This window comes from Zingiber officinale, chromosome 10A, assembly GCF_018446385.1.
Source record: "Zingiber officinale cultivar Zhangliang chromosome 10A, Zo_v1.1, whole genome shotgun sequence".
Classification (NCBI taxonomy): domain Eukaryota; kingdom Viridiplantae; phylum Streptophyta; class Magnoliopsida; order Zingiberales; family Zingiberaceae; genus Zingiber; species Zingiber officinale.
Window position 1 is genome coordinate 86,325,769 of NC_056004.1, and position 27,953 is coordinate 86,353,721.

At 36.6% G+C, this 27,953-nt stretch overlaps 2 protein-coding genes, 2 non-coding genes and 1 pseudogene across 4 annotated transcripts; 3 read left to right on the forward strand and 2 right to left on the reverse strand.

Annotated features, from left to right (window-relative positions):
- The first annotated feature begins 11,938 nt into the window (after positions 1–11,938).
- On the forward strand, positions 11,939–13,438 carry LOC122026756 (annotated as a pseudogene).
- Positions 13,439–14,369: 931 nt separating this feature from the next.
- On the reverse strand, positions 14,370–15,913 carry LOC122026757 (auxin-responsive protein IAA5-like). Its single transcript, XM_042585480.1, has 4 exons — positions 15,906–15,913; positions 15,395–15,820; positions 15,012–15,241; positions 14,370–14,576 (listed from the first exon to the last, which is right to left on the reverse strand). The coding sequence occupies exons 1-4, from the start codon at positions 15,911–15,913 to the stop codon at positions 14,533–14,535; spliced, it is 708 nt and encodes a 235-aa protein (XP_042441414.1). The 3' UTR covers positions 14,370–14,532.
- Positions 15,914–16,144: 231 nt separating this feature from the next.
- On the forward strand, positions 16,145–16,220 carry LOC122028425. Its single transcript, XR_006124806.1, has one exon. It is a non-coding gene; the product is annotated as a small nucleolar RNA Z199 (small nucleolar RNA).
- Positions 16,221–16,369: 149 nt separating this feature from the next.
- On the forward strand, positions 16,370–16,465 carry LOC122028426. The gene has a single exon (XR_006124807.1). It is a non-coding gene; the product is annotated as a small nucleolar RNA R64/Z200 family (small nucleolar RNA).
- Positions 16,466–17,030: 565 nt separating this feature from the next.
- Positions 17,031–27,803, reverse strand: LOC122026166 (GEM-like protein 1). Its single transcript, XM_042584809.1, has 4 exons — positions 27,368–27,803; positions 27,176–27,277; positions 18,326–18,597; positions 17,031–17,365 (listed from the first exon to the last, which is right to left on the reverse strand). The coding sequence occupies exons 1-4, from the start codon at positions 27,648–27,650 to the stop codon at positions 17,180–17,182; spliced, it is 843 nt and encodes a 280-aa protein (XP_042440743.1). The 5' UTR covers positions 27,651–27,803; the 3' UTR covers positions 17,031–17,179.
- Between the last annotated feature and the right edge of the window lie 150 nt (positions 27,804–27,953).

Below are 27,953 nucleotides of genomic sequence, written 5' to 3' on the forward strand. Positions count from 1 at the left end.
GTTCCTTTGCTGATGCATGGGCGCCAATCCTACTGATTTCTTAAGGTGGGAGTACACTTAGTAAGTAGAATTCAACTTGTCCATTCACCATAAAGTTCACTTGCTCTTTCTTTGTCCAAAGGTACTCTTCTTTTTGTTCATCTTTTAGATCTTTTAGAACTTCAAAATCATATTTAATTATTAATAAAACTTCAAAGTCAGTTTTAAAAAATACCTCCATGCGTTTTTTCTATAACGCAAATTCTCCCTCGAACTTTAGCGGGTAGATGCTCGGTCCAGCCATCGTCTTGGTACTTCAATCAACAGTTAGTCCTTCTGATACATTCTAGCTCTAATATCACTTATTGGCACAGCGGGGCCGACAAGAGGGGTGAATTGCCTATAAAATAAAAACTAACCTCTTCTCGTCCTTTGGACTTGATTAGTAGCACAATATAATAATAAAATTGAACTAAATAACTTAAAAGAAAAACATAAGAAGGTCAGAAATTAACTTGGTTACAACCGAGATGATTGTTAATCCAAGGTGGTGAAAAGTACTAGTAGATCTCTTTTGTTGTAGGCGAAGAAGCCTCTTATAGACATTGACAGTTCAAGAAATAGATTAGAAAATAGTACAAGAGTTATAGTTATAGTTGTTGTTTCTTTCCTACCTCCATGGATCTTTTTATAGCTCCTAGAAAATCTTATCCAAGGATGGAAGGCGCCTTCAAGAGGGTTCAAGGCGCCTTCAATCGATTAAGTTTTATCTGTGCAAAGATAAAACTTTATCTTTGCTAATGGCTATCAGAAGGCACCTTTAAAGGCTAGAAGGCATCTTTGTACTGTTCATCGAAGGCACCTTCTAGTCATGGAAGGTGTCTTCCAAGTGGTAGATCAGCTCCTTAGTAGTTGATCTCTTCACTTGGGTGATTCTCTAGCTAACTGGAGTTAAGCTCACCTAAACCCAACTCCGACCTTCTCCTTGAGTAGACTTCCTCCCCGGCTTTTCATACCTTGAATGTCGCATCGTAGATCCTTCTTGTTTATCGGTGTACTCTTCCGCAGTAGCTCGTCTATTGAATGCACCGAGCCCATCGGCTCCTTTCTCGCGCCACCCTTCTCTCTAGCTGCATCTTCTGCTTGACTTTTTTTATTTCTAAGCTCCTGCACACTTAGACACAAGGATCAAACACAACATGACCTAATTGAACTTTGTTAACCATATCAAAACTACCCCGGGGTACTTACATAAACAAGTCAACTTATAATTCTTGTAAGATGTAGATTTTAGTTTTGCCCCAAACTAGGGTATCATGCATTTCTATCTAGGCATTAAAAGGTGATTATCCATCTAGGATGTCATTTGTTAATTAATATTTTTGTTCTTAATCACAAGGAATTAAAATAATGCATGATGATTTATGGCATACATCAAAATCAATAAATTTTAAAAGAAAATATGCTATAGTTACATGATGTATGTATGATATGATATGGTATTTTTTTATTTTTGTTTTTCATAGTAATATGAATGTAAAATGTGATATCATGGCATATGATAGACAAACAATCATGACAATTTAGCATAAATGATATACCTAGATTACTTATCTAAGTATCCCTAGTTAATTGCTAAACCAAAATTAATCCTAGATCCCCCCCCCTTTTTCTCCTAAAAAAATGTCAAAATCCCAACTTGGCATCTTTTTTGCTTTTTTTATTTGTGTCAATCTTAATTAAGTTCAATTCCTCAAATTTTGACATAATTTACTCTTCCAAAGAGTAAACATTTAAACCTTCACATTTTTAAGGAGTGCAACTACCCTAAAAATGTCCTCCAAGTGTCAACTTCTTCAAGATTAGGTTAACTACCCTTCTAAATGTAGTTGACATTCTCTAAACCCATCTAAGGTGTAGAGAGCACACTCCTAGGAATCCAAAAATGATTGGTACTCCTTGGATATTCTAGGTATTCACTAGGAATGACTTCCCTTAATACCTTCCTAATGACCTTCCTAAGCTTCTTAGAAGCCTTGGTCATGTTCATCTCCTCTAGGTCAACTCTATAGATAGCTTCCCTTGTGAACTTCTTGGTGACTTCCTTAGACTTCTTTGAAACCTTAGTCACATTGGTTTTTGCAAGATTAGTTCTAGGGATGATCTCCCTTGTAACATTGGCTTAACCTCTAAACCTAGGGTTAGTTCCATAACTATATAAAACCTTATGATATGAAGTCACATCCTTCTTGGCTTTTGGTTTGTATCCCAAGCCTCCATGGCCATTTGATGGCTCTTGTTTTCCTAAACCTAAGATATGCTCATTTTGCCTCTTAAAATAGTTTTCATTCTTTTTAGAATTTTTTCCAATTTATCAAGTCTTGACCTCAAGACTTGATTTTCCTTCCTAAATCCATAGATTTGGATTTTTCTTGATTCCCTTGAGTATTTTTATTTCTAGACATATATCTAAAATTCTTAGAGTTCTTACCTAATTTGTTATCTACCTTCCTAACTTTAGGCGAGGTAGTCTTAGTATGATATGCTACATATTTTTCTTTAACCCTATCATACTTTCTATTTTCATGATAAATTGTATTAAAATGATATAAATTTGAACTAGCCTACATTTTATCATAATTTAAAGGAATAGCTTCAACAAATGATACTTTGTGCTTGCTCTTGTGAGCTCCCCCTTGATTTGAGCTTCCTCTTTTAACTTTGGCCAGATTCTTCCCCTTTGAACATTGGCTTCGGTAATGTTCATTTTGTTTGCACAAGAAGCACACAATGTGCTCCTTGCCCTTCTATATTATGGGGCCAACTTTTCTTGGCTTCTTATTAGCCTTTCGTGTCACTTGATCCTTCTTTTTGGTTAACTTAGGGTACTTACTCTTGTAATGCCCTTTCTCCCTACACTCAAAATAAATAATATGATTTTTATTATTATAAATTGAAATTGTTATACCTTCACTTGTAAAGATGGTACATAATCCTCCATTTGATTTTTCTTGACTTGTGGAGGTGACACCATCTTCCTCTCCATTTGATCTGGAAGTAGATATTTCTTCTTGCTCCAGTGTTAATGAACGACACTTCCCCTCAATCCTAGAGGTGGAGGCCTCTTCATCTTCATCCTCATGCATATGAAACAAGAAGCACACTCCTTTGCCTTTGTCTTCATGCTCTCTTGAGGATGGCTCTTCTTCACTTTCTTCCTCCTCTTCAGATATTAGGTATCTCTCAACCTTTAAATCTCCTTCCTCTTCCTCTTGATCCAATGAGTTTCCCTCTTTGGATTATTCTTGATTTGGTGTAGTGGAGGGTTCTTCATGGATTCTTGCCAACTTGCTCCAAAGCTCCTTGGCATCTTGATAATCTCCAATTTTACTTATAATATTGCTTGGCAATAAACTGGTCAATAATTTGGTCACTTTCTCATTTGCCTCACTTCTTTGAATTTGCTTTTGACTCCATTTGCTTCTTTTGATGATTTTCCCTTGTCATTTTTTAGAGCTTGAAAACCTTCCATTAGAGCAAATCATTGTTCTATTTTCACCATCAAGAAATTTTTTATCCTTGATTTCCAAAGATCAAAACTTGAAGATGTGTATGGTGAAAGTGCCCTTGTGTCAAATCCAAGTCCATCTCAGAATTTCATCTTGAAGTTGAGCTTGTTGATGAAGTCTTTGATTTGTTGAAATTAGGGCTTCAACTTCTTCTACCTCTAGCTCTTTGCCCTTCCGACGATGAGTCCGACGAAAAGCGGTCTTGCTCTGATACCATTTATTGAGACACTTCGAGAGCTAGAGGGGGGTGAATAGCTCTTCTCGCTCGCTTCATTGACGTTGTTGCAGCAAATAAACCTAAAGCAACAAACCCTCTAATGCTAACACTAGGATTTACTTGGTATTCACCTCAAGAAGAGGTGACTAATCCAAGGATTCACACCATGCACACTCTCCACTATGAAAAGTTCCTTCTTAGAAACACTCCAGAGGTGGAGAAATCTTGTACAACACTCTCAATAAGAATACAACACACACAAGAAGTAAATACAAGATTACAAGTGAAAAACCTTTTCTTGCTTAGTCTCTTGTTGATGTAGAAGCCTCTTGTAGCTTGGAAATACAGTTGCACTTCAACCCTAAGCTCCCAAGAACTGGCGGTGAGTGTCGTGTAAAAAAGATAAGAAGAGATGTGCCATTTGAACTCACTATCACCTTTATATCTATGCTTCTAGGGCTCCCAATCGAGTGGGCCTACTCCCAATCAATTGTCACGTCAGATCCGTGTGATCCTAGCCATCCATATCTCGTAATCTGCACAACATGTAAGCACCCCAAGGTGGTTTTGATGTGATCAACTAAGTCGGGTTAGGTACTATTGGTATTTAATCTCTGTGTCTAAGTGTGCAAGAACTTAGGAGCACAGGAAGTCGAGTGAAAGATGCAGCTAGCAAGGGACGAGGTGCTACAGAAGAGTACGTTGGAGGACGAGAAGGAGGCACGTGTCATTTCCGAGGGACAACAAGCTGAAGAGGAAGATTGCTCGAGACAGCGGGAAGTTGGGTTCAGGTGAGCCATATTCCAGATGGTCGAGATCACCCAAGTGAGCAGAGCCGGAGTAGAAGATCCAGACCAAGGCGAGCGGAAATTGAGCGGAAGACCGGGACCGAAAAATCAACAAAAGCTGATTTTTTGGTTCGGGGTGCCCTGAGCTGGTCCGGGGTGCCCTGAGCTGGTCCGGGGCGCCTAGACCTGTCTAGAGCGCTCGGACTCTAGGTGCCCGGAGTAGAAAATTATTCGGAACCCGATGTGTCACATTCCGTTGTGACGGGAATAAAATGCTATCTTCTCCCAGGCGCCTGGAACCCCTTCAGGCATCTCGACCAGGGCTATAAATACAACCCTGGTCCCAATGGTTCATAACAATACTTGTAAATACTTTTAGTTTGTTCTATTATTTGTTTGTGAGCCACCAACACTGTAACAGGCTTCTCCGCCTGAAGGAGACTATTTACTAAGCTTTCAACTTCCTTGGATGAACAACTTCTCCGATTGTAACCAAGTAACCCCTTCATGCCTCTACTCTTAGTTTACTTCTTTTTTAGTCTTTTATTTTGTTTATGCAAATGTTAGTTTAATTAAGCTGCAAAAGTTTGAGGAAGGTTCGTTTTATTTTACAGAGCTATTCACCCCCTGTAGCCGGCGGCCAAGGGTCCTACACAATGGTGATTTCCTAATCGATTGGGGAGGCTTTAATCAATCGACCGATCAATGCAAAGTGCCTCTGTGCTCTCACAGAAATCCAAGAATCGATTGACCAATTGATTCAGTCTACCTCACGTCCTCGCAAGAAAAACTTCCCTAATCGATCAGCTGATCAATTGAAATGTCCCAATCGATCGGCTGATCGATTGGGGAACCCTCTGTGCTCACGCGATAACTGCCCAATTGATCAACGATCGATTGGGCTTTGGTCAATCGATCAAATGATTAATTATCCAGCCCTATCTCACCAAACACAAGTCTAGGGTTCCACATCCAACATCCAGTCAATCATAACCTGTTGGAATTCCTCATTGCCTAGCATCTGGTCGATCTTGACCTGTTGGGATTTCGTCACCAAGTGTCGGGTCAATCCTTTGATCCACTTGGACTTTTTCCTATATGCCAAGTGTATGATCAACCTTGACCCACTTAGACTTACCGTCTCATGCCAAGTGTCTGGTCATCCATGACCCACTTGGACTTCGAAATATCATATGTCCAATCAACTTTGACCCACTTAGATTTCTACTACCTGGCTTCACTCACTAGGACTTCCTCACTGCCTAGCTACACTCATTAGAACTTTCATCTCACTACCTAGCTTCACTCACTAGGACTTTCGTTTGGCTTCACTCATCAGGATTTTCCTTCTGCCTAGCTTCACTCCCCACCTTCACTCACTAGGACTTTCACCTGACTTCACTCACTAAGATTTTCCTTCTACCTAACTTCACTCACTAGGACTTCCTAGTCAAGAATCTAGTCAACATCGACCTGCTTAACTCTTCTTTAGATCAAATTGGTCAAACTTTGACTAGAGAGAATTACTCCAACAATCTCCCCAAACGAACGATTGCACATGTAATCTTCATATATTATCAAACATTGAAACTTAAATATCAAAACTCAAACTTGAGTCAACTCAAGCTTAGTCAACCTGGTCTACCTTGACCTAAGGAAAATTACACCAACAGGTAAGGGTGAAGCTGGGTTTTGTTGTACCCAGGCTTTAGCCAGGGGCCCCACCCGAATGTCACTTTATTTTATTAATTATTCCTTTGTATTTCTTAGTTTTTAAGTAAATTCCACACTATTAGCTGGGGTCCAATATCGCTATCAGTCCCACATCAGTCCGGGGCCTTTTTAACCCAGATAAAACCTAATTTCTAACTCCATCATTGCGAATAGGGGAGAACATCCTCCAATGCTTTCTTCTCCTCCTTTATTTTCTTTTTCTTCTCGTGTGTGTCAAGCAAACCCTAGATCAGCCAATTTCTCTTATTCTCATAGTAAGGTTGCATTGATAGTCATTTTTTTCGAGGGAGCTAGCAAGGATTGTCATGCACCAAACAAAGAGGTCTCCACTCTCTCCTGCAATGACTACTTAGCATTGTCTTGTGAAATCACTATGTTGGTGTTCCCATGGCATAACTAAGCTGGTTACTATGTGATAGAGTTATAGAAAATTGGCAAGGGTTGATTCCTGGTGAAGTTGGTAAAAAATATCCTCCAACGTAGTGGCCTACTTGATTTCTTGATTTACATTTCTACAAATGACTGTAGAGTCAACCGTGCAGAGCGTCCAGGTCGTCAACGTAGAACCTTTAGCATAAACTATATGATGTTCCTATTTTCTTTTACAATTTATCGTATACATGATTTAATTTAATAAAGATATATACCCTGAGATTAATTATGCTTTATTAGGAAATAATTAGTGTTACTATCTCTTATTTTGCTTGCCTTTTACATTCTAATCCATTCTCTATTGAAATTTATCGATTAGATTACCAAGAGGCAATTTAAAGTTAAAAGAAAATATGAAGACCTAGACTAGTCCTCTTAAAGAAACTTGAATTATCATAAAAATCCTGATGATTGATCAAATTAATTACATAATTGATTATGTTAAAGTAATCGAATAATAGATAATTTATACGAAAGAGCTTCGCTGTGGCTCCAAAAGAGTTGTATGACTTCTCAAAATAAATTAACAAGGAAACGAATATAACCATTTTATTGTAGAGTTTTGTATCTATATTTTATAAGAGTTGTATGACTGTTTATACTAGAAAAAGAATCTAATAAATTATATTGGTTTATGAATCGAGCATTTGACTTCGTGCTAAGAAAAAGGTTCTTGTATCTTGTTGTCCTAGTAGGTTTCTGTCATATTACATGAGATGTTTTACTGATTGGATGGATTGTGAGACGTAAATAATTTTTTCATGTGAGATGCATTTTAAGCAGATTGTGGATTGTTGCCTTATATAGACATATGCATTTTATTGTAAGCTTGAAAAAGCGTTAGAGGGTGAATAGCACGGTCGCTTTTTCACTTTCTTAGAAAACACAAGAGTAAGACAACATAAATAAAAAATATAACGATATTAACGTTTTTTTTACTTACTTTGAAGCCTTCAATAATTTTTACTCTAATATCCGTACTCACTTAGTACTTTTGTTAGACAATCCACTATTAATTCGAACGATTATGGAAATATGGAATTTGAAATACAATTAAAAAGAAGCATACCAACAATTGAAAAGTAGAATCTTGAACGTTGGTTATCGTGGCAGCTTATTAGCATTGCAGAGAGCGTTTCAGTGCGGCACGTAAGTAAAAAAGTCATAGCAATTGATGTCTCGAAGTCACTAGTCGAAGCTGCTTTTAAAGGCTCATTCAGGCACCTGGACCACCCCCAGACGCCTCCACTGAAGTTTATCCGATCTTGCTTCAACGCTGAGTTATTCAACTCTGGGCGCCCGGACCACACTTAGGCCCCTGGATTACTGACATGGTTGTACCTCGGCAAAGCTCTATCCAAGTCACCTCTATCTCTTCCCAAGGGTCCGGACCACTCCTAGGTGTTGGTGCAATCGACCTAGGTTTTGATGTGTGTGTCAAAGAGTTTAAGTTAGGCTCTCATATGCATTTGATATGTGTTTGAGTCTTGCAGGGCTTGGTAGAACACATGAGAACTTGGTACGACCAAGTATGAGAAACTCATCCAAGGGCTCGGATCGTTGAGTCGGTGAAGGATGGTGTGGAAGACATCCGAGGGACCGCGCGGACGAGGAGCAATGGAGTGGAGCCAAAGGAAGTGGACTTCAAGGCAGCGTGAAGGATGGCACGAAGAGGAGCCGCGGGCTCGGGTGCATCTGAGGGACGAAGGCCGAGGAAGAGGACTTCAAAGGCGACTCCGGAAAGGATGAGAGGAGTGAATGTACTGGGACCAGTCGACTGGTCATGAGACCAGTCGACTGATCCATCTTCACAGAATGCACAGAAGCATTCTGTGCTTGTCGACTAAGGGGCCCAGTCGACTGGTCCTAAGACCAGTCGACTGGTACATGACCGTTGGCAGAAAACGGGCTCTAAAGAGAGCCGTTGGTGTTGCCTAACGGCTAGCACCAGTCGACTGGTGCATGGACCAGTCGACTGGTGTCAGGGTTTGAGTTGATTAGTGATCAACTCTTTCCTCTTATTTAAGGGGAGCTTTGGGGCATTGAAGGGGATACTGATACTCATTGTAAACCTTCTAAATCTTGCCCAAAGCTTCCAAGCCAACTCTCTTCCTTCTAACCATAAGTTTCATCTTGTAAAGAGGAAGAGAACTTTGTGAGAGGTTTGCTCCACCGAGAAGGAGAAGCTTTAGCCGGAGATTGCCGGGGACTGATCCACCAAAGGATCAAGGGCTCGTCCACCTCAAGGACACGTCGTGGAGTAGGAGCAAGTAATCTCCGAACCACGTTACATCGAGCGTGTTAGCGTTTGTATTCTCGTTTGTGTTTCTTTGTTTTTAGTTTCTATATTTCCGCTTGCGCAAACTAACGTATTGTAGAGAAGAAATCGATTTGGAGGTGGCCTAGCTATCCAACCCCCCTTCAAGCCGGCCACCGATCCTCCAACACTAGGCACCTGGAAGGAAGCTAACGTAGGTCAGCCAATCAGCTTCTGTCAACTTATCTGCACGTGAAACTGGATTTAGGCCATTCCAGGCACCTAGATCTCTCTAGTCACTCGGACATATGGGTGCCTTGATCCCTTTCGAGCACCAACCTAACTCCAATTTTGATTTCTTGTATCATAGAGTTAGCATAACAAACAATAGTATAAAATATAATAACATTTTATGAGTTAAATCCTATCTTATTAAGAATAGGATTTAGTTTTGGTTTCAACTTAAACTTCCAAAATGGATCTAAGTTAGACTAGCACCTATAGCCCCATTGGGGCTCGCCCTCACTATATCTCTCCTCCAATTATTTACCTCAATTTACCGCTTGCAGTCTTACTTGACTCTGATCTCTTGAACCACCAGGTCTTCCTGTCATATACCCATCTGGACTTCAGTCAATTGCCAAATCCTATAGACTCAACTGGACTTCTTGTCAGATATCAACTTATATGGGTTTCCTGCCAGTTATCAAGTCTTCCAAACCTAACTAGACTTCAACCTAGTGTCAAATCATATCAAGTCTTTCAATTCTTCACATTTGGTAAATACATTAAAACACATAATATCTAACTTTAACCTTTTGTCATATATCAAAATATGAGTTTGATTATTAGTGTTCACTACACTAACACATTCTTTATCAAGTGGATATGTAGCATTCACCCCTATTTTATAGTTCATGGTGTAGCGGAAGGGCACCAAGTTGTCATCCAGGTATCCACAGTTCGATCTCCAGCTACTGAGCATTTATAGAAATTTTTCTTTCAAATAGATTACACAACCATAAGATGTTGGACTTCTAAACCGCCCACTATGAATATTTCCTGATTTATCCTAATAGTTGATAGAAAACTTTCACAGAGTCAAACCAGTCACCCTATATTTATTGTTACCTAGTTCATTATTTTATATGATAAGTTGTTCACAATTATTTTATATGTTCTTATAGATCGTAAGTTATTCAGACACTTTTTAATATGTAAAAATTCTAGGTTGTTCATCTTTTTAATAAATTATTTTGATTACAATGTAAAGTAAGGTAGTAAATTGTATAAAATTGAAAGAAAAAACAAAAGAGAGAGAAACAAACGAGAATTAATCAAGCTAATTAAAAAGGGAATGAAAGAATAATTACGATGCTAAAGAATATAAGAAAAAAATAATAAAATTTATTGTTACCTTCAATAATTTGATTATGTACACTTATATTCTTACTCTTTGTATTTTTGTGTTTAGTCATCTCTTGTTTTCTCTCTATGTCTGTAGACTTGAGATGACGTTTGTAGTTTTTTTTTTTTTTTTACTTAGTGTCTGTTATAGATTGATCAGATAATTTAGAATGTAGATGTTTAGGATAAGTGTAATCACTTTGTTTTTATTATAATTTATTTTTATTTTATTGATATGGCATGAATTTGTTTTTATATATTTGTATTTTTTTTAAGTATATTCTTCATTATCATATTTAGCGCCAGATTTAATATGATGATAAGAGGCAATGTGTATTTTTCAAATAATTAGAATTTAATTATCATGCAGAGAATTGAATTATTAATGAAGTTAGGGTGTCATCTCTAAAGTTACCGTGCTTTTTGAATTTATTTGATGGGTAAAATATAAAATTAAATTGTCTATTTCAAAATTAATGGGATGGTAAATATTAAATATATTCATTGTCATATTTGCGTGGAGTCAATTATATCGTTCAGCATTTATTATGTTATAACATTGTGTTAATAGAATGTTGTATTATTTTACAAATTATTGTGCATTTATTATTGGCTAGCCTCGTGTTAGTGGCGTCAATTTGTAATTATAATGTAGTGGTAGAGTAAAAAACTATTTTCATGATAATGTTTATTGATATCTCGAAGGGTTTTTTTTTATAATATATAATTAAGCGTCTAATCATCACCCAAATTCATCATTTCTTTCTAAGAAAATTAGATGATCTCATAACTCATCCGAATTAATGAGTAGTGGTTCGTTTGTCACTTGAAGATATGAGGTTGAATCATGGGACTATCAGATCATAAATTTTCGGATCTTGTGCATCTCACCCCACCTATTATTTGTCCGCTCGGCTACCGTTGTGATGACTTGGGGTTGGGTGCGATAAAGACACTGGGGACGAACGATTTTATTTATTTTTTGTCACTTTCTAAGAAATTTTGATGTCCTTCCGTTGATACTAACTATTGAGATTATCCAATTTATTATTGTTAGATAAGAGATTAATTTTCAAAGGACGTTTAAAAAAAATCTTTCCCACCGCCTAATCAATTTGATTGTCCATGTAATCTCAGAAGAACCTAAGGAACATCTGGGACAAAGATAATCATATTTTTATTACAATAAAAATTTAGATATGCATTTTTAAGGATTGATTCTAGGTCTGTCAAAAATTTGTCATATATAGCAAAAATGGATTGGTAAATTTTTAAATTTACATCTGGGGGGGAGCTCAGTTTTTTATTTTTATTTTAAATTTTAAAAGAAAAGAAAATTTCTCCGCCCGTAGGAGTCAGTCCGTTTGAATTCGTCAATAAATGAATTGATAAAATTTGAGGATATTTTTTAAACTCAGTCGTTTGATATTTTAAAAAGAAAAAAGAAAAGCATTCCTTTAGTGGAAGCGGATCTTCTGGACCAGGAATTCCTGGTCCACCCCTGGACCACAAAATAAGTATAAAACTCTCTCTCACGTGCTTTGCACGTGCACGCGCAACACCAAAAAAAACCCTACCTCTTCCAACTCCAACTCCAGCGTCGCCTACCTCCCTCCAGCGCCGCTTCCCTCCCGTGCCTCCCTCGTCGCCTGCGGACTCCCTCCAGCGCCCTAGCCTCTCGAACTCTCCTCGCTCCAGCGTCGCCTCCCTCCAGCTACCTCCACCGTCGCTTGTGAAGATCTATGAGACTCGACCTATCAAGAACAACATGTACGACATGGGCTTTGACCACTGCTTTGGGTTGTGGTTCATGGCACGGTGGCTTAAGCCAGATCTGATGATAGAAAGTGGTGCTTTCAAGGGCCACTCTACTTGGGTTCTGCGGCAGGCAATGCCAGAGACGTGGATAATATCACTATCGCCTCGCCACCCAGAGAAGTATCTGAAGAAGGGACCAGCATATGTTGATAAGAATTGCACTTACTTTGCCGGAAAGGAGTTTGTGGACTTTAGCAGTGTTACTGGGGGAGCGTTTTGATGAAGCGTGGGATTTTTGACCTGAATCTGGTTCTTGTGTTCTTTGATGATCACCAGAATGAATTGAAAAGGTATAGAAATTTCTCTCTGATTCTCAAACTTAAAAAAGTATGATACAGTCTTTGATATTCAATAACACAATTTATTTTAGGCTATACAGTTTTATATTATGGGATATTTGTTCTTTTTGTTTTCTGGTGCTTCAAAGGATTCTTGTGTGCCATTAATTTAGTTAGCCAAGCACTGATAAATAGCTACTGATGTTTCTGATTGGAATTTGATGAAATTTTCTGACAATCTCCGTGTATTTCTTTGACTAGTTTGTTAGCATCTAGTTGTTCATTTTCATAGTTGATCAGTGGTAAAAGTCGGAACCGTGTTGTCTTTTGCTGTACTATACTAATATCAATCAGAAGGATCAAATGTTTGAGTGGTCAATGCTCCTCTTTTGCAGACTGAGATGAAAAAGATGAAAATGGAATTCTAAGACTGGGTTTGTTAATCCATGTTTTTTTGCTTATGCTCAATTGCTAAATCACAAATCTGCATCCTAAAACTTGAATTGTTGTCAATTGCAATTATTTTCTTTTGTGAAATTTTGATGCCGTCCAATAACTCATTATGTCATCTGTGATGGTGTATCAATTGGCTGCAAAAGTCGTGACTATTGTGTTGCAGTTTGTTCTTTTTTTGCATCAAAGTTTAAATAACCTTATATCTTTTCTTCATCGATTATCTCCACGTAGGAAGGTATAAGCATTGAAGATAATCCACTTTGTTTAATTTAGGAGGTGGACATAGCTGCTTCATCGAGAGTGATGAAGCAAGGATCAGGATGAAAAGGAAAAGGTTCTGGGAGCAAGCTGTGGACAGAGATGAACTTTGTGGAAATGGTGAAGAATGGTGGGGTGTGCGGGGCTATATGCGAGACAATTTCAACCATAGCAACAAGGCAATCTCCTATGAAGAACATTTTCAAAACAGCAGGTTTGTGGAGTCGGTATTGGATGTTTACTGAGAACTCCCTCCTTTTGCTGGTCCTTCACTTACTCACCAACACAAGGTGCGACCCTGCCCGTGCCTCTGATCAAATTATCGAAGATGGAAGATTTGGCTTGTTCCAAAGGCTTGGCCTAGCAAAACTTGAAACGTCAGTTTTTAATGGATATACACAAATGGTGTATGTTCAAGTGTCTGCCTCAGCCTCTTAAATCACATGCAGAGCTTTTAGAATCAGAATCGCTTTCCATTTGTGTTCTGCACAAGGAGATTGAACTAGTTTGTTCTGTTGTTTTTCATATTTCCTTCACGTTTCTTGACTGTTCTTTGTACATAGCTTTTTTTTCAGCTTATTTCAAGTTGACCTATGCAAGCTTGGCTCACCATTAGTAAATCAAAATTGATCCTCACGACTGGATTTGAAGCTATAAACGTTATCAGAACTTTAGTGAACTTGCATTGATGATTTTATCTAGAAGTTGTTCGCAGGGGCAATTCGATAATCTTGTTCCAATCAAATTGAATCAACCATGCAAGAGAAACCATTCAACTTAATGAAAGCACACTTCTAATACCAATGCATACGAGATGACAAGATAATACCTACTACAGCAACTACCAACACTGTCCACGAACTAGCAAGTAAACTAGAGGTTTCACTCCACTCTGGTAAATCACAAAATAAAGACAAGACTAAACAGATATCTTTCAGTTTCTGTGAGCCAGTTGCAACTAGTTTGGTCTGCATGTTTTGTTAGTTTCTGCTCTTGGATTTCTCCATGGCCCTCGGAGCTGCACCAAAATTTACTCAGTTAGGAAACAGGATACGAACTGTTGCGAATTCTATCAGGTACAAGATCTGGTCAACCACAGGCTAACAGTAGGGCTTATCAGCTTAGATTAATTATTTACAATTACGCTTACTTTTGAGATATTGTAGGGGTAAAAAACTAAGCTTGTATGTTATCAACCAATCCGAATTTGTTTGATAATTAATGATTGCTGATTAAGAAACAGAGGACGAAATGGAAACATATACCAATACCAATTGCATCTGAACCTTTCATGATCCTCAACGTTCTGCATGAATCAGTAAACATGCCGCAACACCAACTACAAAGAATTAGTACTAGTTGAAGTAGAGAATAGTTCCAATCCTGAATCCAATTGGAATATAAGATTGTCAAAATAAATCGCAAAAAAAAGAATGCGATAAATCAATTTGATGCAGTTTCGGCACAAAGGCCAGAAATGCATGGAATCTAAAACCATAGGAGACTCTTCTCTTCTATTCCCATTTGACATTGAAATCAAATGACCGATAGTTTTTTCCACCTAACTGACTAGTGAAGATTCGCATAGAATAGATTTAGCAGATCAATTCATGGCACTTAACAGATCCTGCTAATATATTGTTGTTACAGATTAACTGCACAAAACACTAATAAATAGAGAAATGAAAAGAACATTATCACATTTGTGTTTAATTTTCATTCTCAGTGCATCTTCGACAACATTAATGTTAATGAGCAGTGTTAATACCAATTACCAAGATATAGCATGTATACTCACCATAGATCAAGATAGCTTACCAATAGTAAAGCAAGTAAACATCTTCTCAAGAGTCAGTGAGAGTTCCTTATAGTTGGAATACATTTTGAGGTCAACTTTTCTGAGATATGGAGCTCCATCCATGCTGACCTTGACATAGAGGCATTCCGTCCCTTGTTTCACTTCATCATCCTCCTTCTTCTTGGTCGGGTTTGTGACCATTGTGTTCTTTCTATAACTTCGGATCGGTGGCCATCCAACCACTTGTGCCCTGCCACATATAACTAGTTATCCCTGATGTAGTAGCTTCTTGTTCATAACCATTTAGAGATGCGCCATCATGAATGATCTCATAGTTCACAAGACAAATGATAAACCAAAAATACAAAGTATTCAACATCTAGCAAAAGAAACGGGAGGTTGCCGGAGGCCGCTGGAGGTGGAGGACGGGAGGTTGCTGGAGGTCCCCGAGGTCGGCGATGCTGGCTGGAGGCGGCGCTGGAGGTCGGCGATGCTGGATGGAGGCAGCGTAGAGGAAGGCGGCACTAGATGTCGAGACGCTAGGGCTTTTGTGCGGAGGCGGCGCTGGAGGTCGACGCTGGAGATGGCGCTATACTTGCTGGAGGTCGGCGCTGTAGACGCCGCTAGAGGGAGTTCGCAGGCGACGATGGAGGCACGGGAAGGAAGCGGCGCTGGAGGGAGGTAGGCGACGCTGGAGTTGGAGTTGGAAGAGATAGGGTTTTTTTGGGTGTTGCGCGTGCACGTGCAAAGCACGTGAGAGAAAGTTTTATACTTACTTTGTGGTCCAGGGGTGGACCAGGAATTCCTGGTCCAGGAGATCCGCCCCCTCCTTTAGTTGTGCCCTCCCTATAATCCAATCATTGATTAATCCATTAGTTCGATTATGATATTAACGGACGGCTCAGATATAAGACAGCAACATACAGCCGCCTGTGGACCGGTCGAAAAGAATTAGGTTTAGGGTTTCCTCAGCTGGCTATAAATTACTTCTATCTCAGGCTACCTTCACATCAGGTCCGTCCGCCGCTTCCTTTCGTCTGTTCGGTTGTTCTACTGCGTCTTGCTTTGCTTATCTTCTTCGTGTTTCCGTGTCCTCGTAGATTGTTTCGCTGTGTTTAAGGTTGTTTCTATATTCCCTTTGTCAAGAGGCATTCGATCATGTGATGAGAAACTTCTGCAATAAAGTAATGAAGTGTTTCATGATTTTGGCTTATAAGTCTCTGATGATGTCTCTATTTGTTTTTATTTTTTTTTGGCTGTAATATATTTCTATATTTACTTGATTATTGTAATTTTTTTATCGGTTTTTTCATGCAATTAAATTTGTTTTTGGATTTAACTTGTTTCTTTAATTCAGAAATTTTTACGTTGTTATTTGCTTGTGCGATGATGAATAATGAAATAGAGAAACTCATGTCAGACTTTAGAGATATTTCGATATCAATGAGAAGACGTTTCATTTGTCTGAGCCAGGCCTTTTATTTTTTGAAACCGTGTTTATCATATTGTAAAACTAAAATACTTTTTTTATCGATTTTTTTACTAAAATATTTATAATTTTATTATTTATATGTTAAGCTTGAGTAATTGATATATTTAATCGATTATTGAATTAATTTTTTTTTTTTAAATATGAATTGATGGATGATATTATCAAATGATTAACATTAGATAGGTGAACATTTTATTTAAAAATTTGATAAAGCAAAAAATATATATATATTTTATTTAAAAAATATTTTGATTGACTAAATTGAACTTCCAAATTCCATTAATGATTCATTAATTTAATTTAATTTAATTGATTTTTGTGTAATTATAGATTAATAATTTTTGTTTATTATATTAAAAGTTTTAAAAAAATAATATTTTAAGCTAAAAAATATCAAAAGTTCTAAAAGGGTTTTGTGTTTTTTTTATGCACACAAAAGTAGAATGGGAAAAAATATATAGTAGAATGAAAAAGGTAGGAAAAATACAATTTAATGAAAAAGAAAGAGAGTTGAATACCTTAACAGAGAACAAGAAACCAAAGTTAATTGAGTGTAAAACCAACATGTAATTGACATGAAGCAAAGCTTGAAGGTCACAAATCAATTGTTAACTGCATTTACATGAACAAAGTAAATAAATATTGACATGCACCATAGAAACACCTGAATCTACTGCCCCACTAAAAGTAACATGGTTATGCTTCCTTTTGCATATCGCGCAAAGCTTCTTGCAAACGGTGCACGGCAGTGTCGTAATTCAGAAATCCCATGAACCAGAATTCATGATTGTCGACCGAGACTATTTGAATATACTTTTCAGCAGTATTTGTTTTGCTAATAGAGGGCACAATTGACATCAGTTGAGGTAAGGGAATTGCAATCTGCAAATTAATCATGAGAGTTTCAGTTGCAAATTAATCATGAGAGTTTCAGTCGATAAACTTGATTATATTAACAAAGCATAAATAAGTCGAGAAGGAAAAAAAGTATACTTCATATTAATCATATTAAATCACAGTTAAGATTAAGTACATTAAATCGTAAAAACTAACTGACACTTTTTTTTTTATTACAATCTGCTAGTGTATAGAAAAGAAAAGAAACACAGGAGAAAACAAGGTTCTATGCATGAGGCTGTGTAAAACAATTTGAGGACTGAAGATCACTATCCAAGTCAATGAAGCAAAAGATATGATGAGGAGGTGATCAGTGGGGGCTCAGGAAAATAAACTTGTAGAAAATCGAAAGTAAACTGAATTAAAGTAGAAAATGCAATGTTTGTTCAATTTAAAGCATTAAGACATACTTAGGTACTCAACTTGCAGTGTCAAGTGCAACAACACGGGTACATGAGGAGAAGATTAATAGTCCAAATATCAATGTAAGAAATAGGTTTGACGTGTATGGGATATTGTTATGTGTATCAAGATCCCAGAATTAGGTAAAATAGATCTCCGATATTCATGGTTTTGAGAATCTTGATACCATAACTAAGGATAAAACAGAAACCAATATGGGAAAATATCAATACTTTGCGATTGTAAAGGACTGAATGGGTAGAACAATGAAGCCATACAGCCTAGCACAAGATCAAACAATAATTTTGAGCTGTTAGGCTAGTCTTTTGTTGAACTGCTAGCTAGGTATCCATTTGAGTCAGGCATACCAGATGAGTTCAATATGCATCTAATAACTATTAATATAGGCAATTCAATTGTAAGTCTATTAATACAATAACTGTCCATGCAATGACTAACAAGAGCATGAGGTGGGCATTTCCTAGGAAAAAAAATGTGAGAACTTGATATTCCTGATATAAATTTGGTGGATAAAAAATATACCTTAAAATGACTCCATTCAGTCTGTTGTCCAGATTTGTAAGGAAGAGGGTTATCACTAGAAAAGGCAAGTTTTGCAGTAGTGAGGTAAAGGACTCCCATTATTGGGCCAGCTGATGTTGATAGGTAGCAAACAAAATAATCTATAAGTTGCTCATCAGGAAATGCATCGAAAGTTTGTCGGAAAATTTTTTCATAACCGCCTTCTGCTATAACTTTGGTACCCTGAGCAAGTCTTCCCATAGCTGCATCAACCAAGCTAGGCCCTGTTTTCACTGGATGGAGAATGATCATGTTTTAGTGCAAATAGCAAGTTGAGAATTTATACAATTAAGCATAGTTCACTTTGTAGATTAATCCATAAATGTAAGACATGGCTTCCTTGTCAGTAAACGGTAGAATAAACACCATTTATAACTGAAGAAAATACATAACCTATTCAATAGGTAGGTGAAAACAACAGGTATACCAGTATAATGTTGGTGCTACTAATATGGTATTACACTCTTTGCAATGATGCATTTCTTTGAGTTTCAGGATCCTTTTTTTTTTGTCTTGAATGGCTTCCAAAGAATCTGTTATTGTTCATGGTGTCGCAAGCTTTTAAAACTAACAAGATAGTTCATAGCAGTATGGAAGAAAAGAAACTGAAACATTTTGTTACGTGCAAGTAAACAGAATCACTCTACTAGCATAAACTTCGAAAGTTAAAATTGATGAAGTCAGCCTATGAAGAGAAAATTATGCTCTCTCATTCCTAAGCTTTTACTCTTTCCTAAATTCAACTATACAAGTTTATCGGGCCATCATTATATCACCTACAGAATGAGATGTGCTCTGCTTTGTCAATTAGCTGCTACATGGGATTCCAAGAATTAATAGGATGACACTATGACTAAGATCAAAGTTCAAGTAGAGCAATTTGTTTCACCATTTAATAAATTCTCCATGTCAATATTTGCAATCTAACCTCCCAATTTAAATCCCTCCTTATAAAGCCACTCAAGAATCTACACTATTGAAATGTTCCAATAAAAACCCCAAGTTAACTACGATAAAAAAAATAAAAAAATAAAAAAAAAGAGAGAGAGAGAGAGAGAGAGAAACCGAAGTTGCTCATCAAATATTCAATTGTCTTTGATATGCGATTGAATCACTGAATTGCAGAAGAATAAAAAAGAGCTTAGTATTTGAGCATGCTATCGATTTATACATTATTGTGAATGTTAGTATAAAAATTTAAATTTTTATCGTAGAATTCAAACTTCAGAAGTAGAACAAGCTTTAAATGGAATGCACATATGTAAGGGGTGAAATTGGGTTGAGTCAGGTTAGCTTTGACCAACATTAAAAACCAACCAAGTCTGCCAAGTCAAGAAAAATTGATTCCAAATCAAGGATCGACTTATGGGAAGCTATTGACTGCTAAATCAGACTCAATTGAACTGAGTCGGTAATCAGATTTGTGGGCTAGGCCAAAATAATGAGTTAATGAATGCTCAATAATAAGGTTAGTGGCAATATCAATTAAGTAAAATGAGTTGCAACTAGGAGATAATGTGATTTTAAGGAACAGAAGATATGAAACTGTAGAAACATTGAAATTTAATGGTGCCTCTTAGAGTCACGATAGGCAGAAGTAAATAAATTAGGACTATCATATCGCTAAATATACTTATTAGATTTATAGGTTTTTTATTGGAGTAAATTACTCCATGAATAGGTGATTTATTAAATGTATTTATATTTTAGATAAGTTATATGTTATAATTAAATGTGAATTCTTTGACTTAATTGGTCATTTAGACAAGGTACCCAAAATCCACTTGAGATCCAAATTTGAAAAGTCAAGAAAAATCTGAAAACACTATATCTTGTTGAACCAAATAGGGCAACAACTACATAAAGCTGAAAATGGTATAAAATCATCACAAAGACATCCAAACTCATCACCAACCTCTATATAATCGATCCACTTACAACTCCTTGAGCTATAACTCCTAAACGTTGGTACAAACCCTCTCCACAAGCCAAGGAATCAACTAGGTGGTTAGCATAGCAAATAAAAATATTTCAATTTTTCCATGTGGTGGGGACCCTATTATCTATTATTCAACAACTAGGGATCAAGCAAGCTCTCAATGTCTAGCTATTCAGATCAGTACAACAGCTGAACAAGAAGGATATGGCATGGAAAATCTATCAGGAAAATAAAATTTTCCTCAACAAGGAACATCCAGACCCATCCCCTTTTCCCCACTGCTTCAATAGGGCTTATAACGATGATAACATTTATCATTTTAGGACTACTAATGTACGATATACAAGTATCACTACTTGAATCGCCCTTTGCCTTAATGCACCATAATGGGTCTCCTATTCAATAAAGGAGACCTCACAGTAAAGATAAGGATTTTACCTTTGAAACACATTCTAACTTTGAGAGACATTTAATTTGCTACTGTTGTGGACCAATCACCAATCAGTAAATATGCACATCTATACATATACATGGTTGTATATGTAAAATATGTTACTGATTAACAAGGGGGCCTACCTAGGGTTCAAGGTTGGAAATAATTTCACTCCTCAACATTATTTCAGATTTATCATTTTTTTTTATAAAAGTGAGAGTCAGTCTCCACTATGCTTCATGTTCAGCAATCAAGACTTCCATGTATCTTTCGCCATCCTACTCTTCGTTGTAGCTATGTTTGTCACTGATCTATTCTACTCAATTGAATTTTACTCAATCACAAGCATTAGTTGTGGAGTCTTTCCCTTATCTGCATGTCACTTGTGGATCGAGTGACATAAATCACATGCAGATCAAACACCACTAGATCCTGCGTCACCATGATTGAACACCACCTCATCTGACTGCAGAGTGAAGTCTCAAGTAAAATCTCTAAAGATGGAATTTGCCCCTTTATTTGATTTGCCTATGTTTATTCAACTTTGTGTCAGTGATTCTCGTGAGACCAAGTAGTAGGTGAAGCCCCCGTCTTCATCATGTGTTCATCTCCTGGCCATGACAGAAAATTTCCCACTATAGCTTAGTTTGATACTTTCTCTCTGTCAACTCAGTCTAGTCTTACTATAATTATTGTCGTAGAGGAGTACCCCAAGGCACCTCCGGCTCCAATCTATTGTTAGTACTTCATGTCAGCTAGTTAACTCATTTGCCCATGGTAGTACCCCTACTATTTGTATATTCCATATCTGTCTCCTTGAATCCTCACTCAGGAACCTTTGCATATATCACCAGTAGCATATCCTCTTTCTTTGTTCACACCTTTCCACATCCTATCAATGCAATGGTAGTCAATTGGTGTCTGTCTTTGGAGATGTTTCCCTTTTATCTATGGTACATTAATCTTTTATGTTTTATATCCCTCAGGTTTCACTGACATTATTGTCTATCAATAAGCTTAATATATTAATGAATTATTTTATCATCTTTGGCACCATTTTTATTTTGATTCAGGATTCAAGGAGAGGCAAGGTAATTGATGTCAGGAATGAGCCTCATGGACTTTACTAGCTGCATGTGACATTATTGTCTTCAACTCTCTTAACTATAGCATTGCCTCGTTTTATAGTCATCTTAGTCATCCATCTTTTTGAAATTCAAGGTAGATGATTCTTAATTTATTTAATCTTCAAATTTTTTAATGCAACCCTAGCAATTAGGTAAATATAGTAAGTCATGTTTAAAGTTAAAGTATAGTAAATTCTCTAGACTTTAGTAATGTTCATAAGCACACTTCTATACCCTTTTGGTTCATTCAAATGTTTAAAGTTTAAAACAAGTTAGTTCTACTCAAGGTTTAAAATCTCGACCCGTGCTGATGTTTCGGTCCCAGACCGGAACGATACAGTTTTATATATATATATATATATATATATATATTGTAATTATTAGATAAATATATTTATTGTGTATAATTTAAAAATAAGTTGTATATTGATTTTATATAAGTTCTCCATTATTAAACAACTTAATATTGTTAGAAAAAATAATTAAATATAATTATTGTATATTCCATATCTGGTCTTACTATAATTATTGTCGTAGAGGAGTACCCCAAGGCACCTCCGGCTCCAATCTATTGTTAGTACTTCATGTCAGCTAGTTAACTCATTTGCCCATGGTAGTACCCCTACTATTTGTATATTCCATATCTGTCTCCTTGAATCCTCACTCAGGAACCTTTGCATATATAATTTTTTTAAAGAAAATTGATCTATCAATAACTCGAATTAAAATTGATACATCATAGTATGTTCCCTTACTAATACTAAACGGAGTGGCGTGAATCAAATGGAAGCATTGGTTCTTGTAATATTTTGCTTAGGTAACATTTATAGTTCTCCAATGTCCAGATTTAATAATCATAAGTATATAAATTAATACAAAATACTATTTTATATATAATAATTATATAAATTAACTATTTATTTATTTAATTAATTAATAATTTAAATAATATATATTTAAAATAGTAAAAAAATTATAATATCAATTAAACATTAAAATAGTAAAAAAATACAAAATAAATTTTTAAAAAAAATCAGAATATAAATTTGATTTATTAGAATTTTTTTTTAAAAAATAGATTTTTTTTTTTAAAAAATAGATTTTTTAGAATTTTTAAATAAAATTTAAAACATTCAAAACAATTTCAGAATATTATTTAATAAAATTTATTAATTTTTTTAATTTAAAATATATTTTTTATATTTTATTGGAATAATTTAATTAGGGTTAATGAAAGTCTCTTTCAAATATCACACTTAAGTAAGAATTGTTTGATTTATTTAAATTAAAATATTAATTTTGCATAGTAACCTAAACCCTAAATGTCCCGACGTCGTGCCCGCAACACTTCCAGCAGCACCGGAAGCGTCCGGCGATGCTTCTGGAAGCGCCAGAAGCGTCGCGTCGCGACGCCTGTGGCGCTCGAGACGCTTCAGGAGCCCCACGACGCCTTCGGCGACACCGAAAGCATCCGGTGACATATCCTTGCTACTCAAGACAATCGCTCGTGATGTGTCGATTTCACCTCCCTAGCGGAACGATAAAAATCATCCATGCCGGACGACACGGAACAGTATTTCATTCGTTGGTTCTACCAATAGTTTCTAATACTTCATCACTATTATTAAAAATTATTCTCAATTGACCTACTATTTTCTAATGAAAAATTGTTCTGAATTTTTCTCTATCTTTTATTAGATTTTTTCTATTCTCATGTTTTCAATTATTTTTACCGAATAATAATGTTCTTCATCATTCCTTATGTTTATATACACCTCAGCAAAATGGTGAAGCAGAATAAAAAAACTAACATTTCGTTGAGATTATTTGGACTCTACTCTAACATGTCTATTCTCTTTCTTTCTGGGTGGTTCTATTCTCACTGCATATTGTCTTGTCTATCGTATATCATCCACTACTTTCTATGGTTAAATTGCTTTCACTAGCTTCTTTTTTTTTTACATTAGATACTATGTATTGTCTTCTACCATGGATCTTTGGATGCACTAACTTTGTTCACCTAATATCCCTTGGATATTATAAGTTATCTTATCATTGTTACTTTCTTGAGACACGTCATGCCTTTAGTTGTATTAGTGTACCCTTTTCGAATCCCCATTGTTTTCCATTACTTTATCTCTAGATGAGTCTATACAGGAAGTTTTCTCAGTTTCTACTTTAGTATCCTTTCCTACCTCACCACTAGTAGACCTCTCCCCACCATTTGCTGCTACTAACTCACTACCTAAGGGGCCTCCCTTATCAGTGTACAATTGATGATAGCTCCATAACAACACTCCAAGATCTCCTTGAAACTCTCTTGCCCTCCGTTCATCATATTAAATCCCCCTTCTGATTTGGGAATTCCCTTTGCTTTTTATAAAGGTGCTCATAAGTGTTCTAGTTTACATTCATTTTCTCCTTTTATATCCTATGCATTTTGTCATCTAAATACTTTATTTTTGGCATCTTTATCTTCATAGTCAATTCTTAAGAACGCCCCTAAGATACTTTCAAATTCAGGATAGGCAGCATGTTAGGTTTAATGAAAAGGATGTTCTCCACTCTAATGATACATAGGAGCTTGTTTGTCTTCCTCTAAGAAAGTCAACTATAGGTTGAATGTTGGCTTTCTCAGTTAAATGCCCATCAAATGGCACTGTTGATCGTCTTAAAATTCGTCTAAATACCTAAGGGTCTCACTTAGATTTATGGTGACTATATTGATATATTTTCCCTAGTGGTAAACATCAGTTCGGTCCTTCTTTTCTTATCCTTTATTGCTGTCTTCCACCAGTCCCTTTAAAAGCTTTACATTAAGAATGTCTTCTTTTACATTGATATTTCTAAGGAGTTCTATATAGAGTAACCTTTAGGCTTCATTGCTCAAGAGGACAATAGTCTTGTGTTCGAGTTAAAGAAATCACTGTATGCATTGAAATAATTTTTGAGCGATTTGTTTAGAAAATTCAACTCAACCCTTATGTAACATGACATGGCCAAGAGTACTATAGATCAATTAGTGTTCTACATTATTTTATAATTCAGGAACCTATATGGATAACATTATCATCACTAGTGATGACTCCATCAGAATTGCACAATTGAAAATTTTATCTCCATCTAAATGATCCAAGGAAATACAAAAGGTTGGTAGGATCATAAATTCTCTCACAATCACCAAATCAAACATTTCATTTATTATTAGTGTGATCAGTCAGTTGGTTCATAGCCTTAAGAAATCTAAGATTACAAAAAATACTCAAAGGGAAAGATATTTTATTTTGTCATCAAGGTCATCTTTTTTATTTTTGTACAAATTAGGCAGGTTCACATACAGTACCGCTATATATATAGATATTATGTTCTCTTAAGAGGTACTCTAGTTTCTTAAACAAATAAGAAAAAAAACATTGTAGCTAGATCAAGTGAAGAGGCCAAAGTATAGTGCCATAACCATAGCAATATGTAAAAACCATCTGATTAAACAACTAATGATTGAGGTAGGGTAGGTTATATGCATAGAGCTTTGAATCCAATATTTCATAAGAGAACAAAGCACTTAGATATTGATTCACTTAACATGAGAGAGAGTGAAAACTAAGGAAATCACCACTTCATTTGTAATCTAATGATAAGTTAACGAAACTATTGACTAGATCTTTGAAAAAACGTAGTACATTTATAACAAGCTAAATTTCTACAATATACTTGAACTAGCCTAAGAGGAGTGTTATGAACTTATCTGTAAATACACATATATGTAAAGGTGCATATAAAAAATATCTTAATCATTAATTGGAGAAAAAAGGTGAAGCCTTCACCGCGGCCTCTCCATGACTGCCCCACACTCTCTGGAATGAGGTAAATCCTGAGGGGCATTTGTCCTAATGCAATGGCCCTTCGCATAGGGGAGGTCAAGCACCAACGAGGCATTTTGCAACCGCTGGGAATTGACCCCAAAACCTATTGGAGCAACCACCCATGTAGGTACCAACTACGCCAACCCATGGGGGTTATATCTTATTCATTAATGATACATATATAGGTATTGCCAATTCCCCCTATTAGGTACCAAAACATTGATAAATTTCTTGTTGTAGTTACCACCCTAAATGAGGTGAACAAATGCTTTACAACAATTTTTAAATAAACGAGTAAGAAATTTCAAGGTTAGGCACTACCATTATATAAATGGAACCACTTCCATATGCACAAAATAGGCATAGACCTTTCTAAGCTTGAGGTGGCAAAAGATTTGTTCACCAATAATAATAGCATGGGATCAAGGTTTACTAGGAAGAACCAACAAGACACAGAAATGGACAAAACTAGGGCTTATTGTGGTAACACAATGAGAGGATTGTAGATGCAAAATAAGGTGGAAAGGGAAGAACATGTTCGTTGCTTGTTGAAAGTGCAACAATGTCGAATGGCTTCGGCTTCTGATGTTGTCACAACAATGTTTTGAATTGAAGAAACTAAAGAGAGCAAGACATTGTAGCAAAATTGAGCCCTTTCATAGCTTTACCCACGTCTCTTGCCACCACATGGATCTTAGCTGGAGCATAGCCATGATAAAGTCATGATAAGCTAATCTAGAAGTTCACTATGCACAAGCTTGCTTAAAAACAAAAAAGCTAATTAAAAATGATATAAGATGGTGTTCATGAGATCATTTATTTACTGTATAGTTAGTTGTATTAGTCCATTTCCTACTAACTTTTTGCCAACCCTTTTACTACACACATACTGTTGCATTCTCACAAGTTTTTTTTTTTTCTCTTTTTTGTAGCTGGATATTTTTTGGTGTTGTCACTCAATTTAGCCGAGGAGAATACTATAGGGGTCAAATAGGGAAGTAGGTGATTGCTCTAAATAATATTTAACTGCTAGATTTCTTAAATAAATTTTATCAATTAAATATGATGATTAATTTGTTCCATTGGATGCTTATGTTTTAGTTGCAAGTTGCATTGTGTGCATGTATTTTATATCGCCCTCGTCACATGGACAAAGAGGGACAAGTGATGCTAACGGAATTGTTTCATCTACATTCATTGAGCTTAGGAGCTATTTGGTTAATGACACCAACACTTCCGTTTAATAAGGAAGAAGATCAAATAAGCTATAATTTGGGGGAAAAAAAATTAAAAAAAACATCATTTTGTAGATCACTGCTAATTTTCCCGAGGACATCTTATCAAACAACACCGTTTACTTCAAAAGTATAGAAGTATTCAGAAAAGTGTCCACAAAAAGAGAATCAAACTCTTTATACGAGAAGTCATCCAAATACGTATGGTACTCACAGTGTTGCCATGTATCTCTTGAGAAGGACTCAGCGGCCTTTGCTTTCTCTCCTACTTTCTTCCCCCATCTGCTAAGCACGTTCTTAACCGTCTCCATGGTATCTAACCACCACGAACTCCAAAATCAACCAGCTGTTCTTTGTATCATAATCAGAAATGCGGAGAGAAGGACAAGAATAAGAAACCATTTACTTTTGTTGTCGTAGTCTGCCGGCGAGGGATTCGCATCGGGGTTGTGACCGGTCCGGACAGGGGCGGCAGGAGCATCACCATTAGGAGGCGCGGAGGGGGGTGTCCTCCTATTCAAATCGCTGCTCCAGGTCACCGCCTGCGTAGAGTCAGAATGCGGGTGGGAGTGCGGTTGGGTGGAATCAGAAGAATTGGGAGGAGGAGGTGGTGGTGGTGGGGCGGCGCCTGGCGGTTGTCTGCGGCTGTCCGCGAGCGGCTTGCCGGCTCGATCCGAGGCCAGATCCATCTCGATCGGATCAAATTGCTTGGTTGAGGATTGAAATCGCCGCTTCCTTGGTGACGCGGTCACCGAGATCCCAAATTTAACGACGAACGCGACAAGGCGGTGCGCTGCCCCCCCACAGTTTTACTGACCGCGCAATCGTTTCATACGCCTTAAATGGCAGCTCAAAATTAGAACGCACAGTTTGTGGAAATGGCATTTTTTCTTTATGGCCCGAATTATTTAATCATGTATAAATCTTAAACTATTGAATTAATTCTTATTATATTTTTCATATATATTTAAATAAATTTATTTTTTTTTCCT

Bases quoted from the DNA above. Each gene is read 5' to 3' on its own strand.
- LOC122026757 (XM_042585480.1), bottom strand. The intron at 15,242-15,394 runs GCAACCTCCCGT...TATATGTGGCAG, and splicing joins TCCACCTCCAGCGGCCTCCG to GGCACAAGTGGTTGGATGGC. The intron at 14,577-15,011 runs GTAAGCTATCTT...AATTGGATTCAG, and splicing joins GTTTACTTGCTTTACTATTG to GATTGGAACTATTCTCTACT.
- LOC122026166 (XM_042584809.1), bottom strand. From the start codon at position 27,650: ATGGATCTGGCCTCGGATCGAGCCGGCAAGCCGCTCGCGGACAGCCGC. The intron at 27,278-27,367 runs GTAAATGGTTTC...CGTGGTGGTTAG, and splicing joins GGCAGACTACGACAACAAAA to ATACCATGGAGACGGTTAAG. The intron at 18,598-27,175 runs GTGAGTACCATA...TTCTCCATCCAG, and splicing joins AAGAGATACATGGCAACACT to TGAAAACAGGGCCTAGCTTG.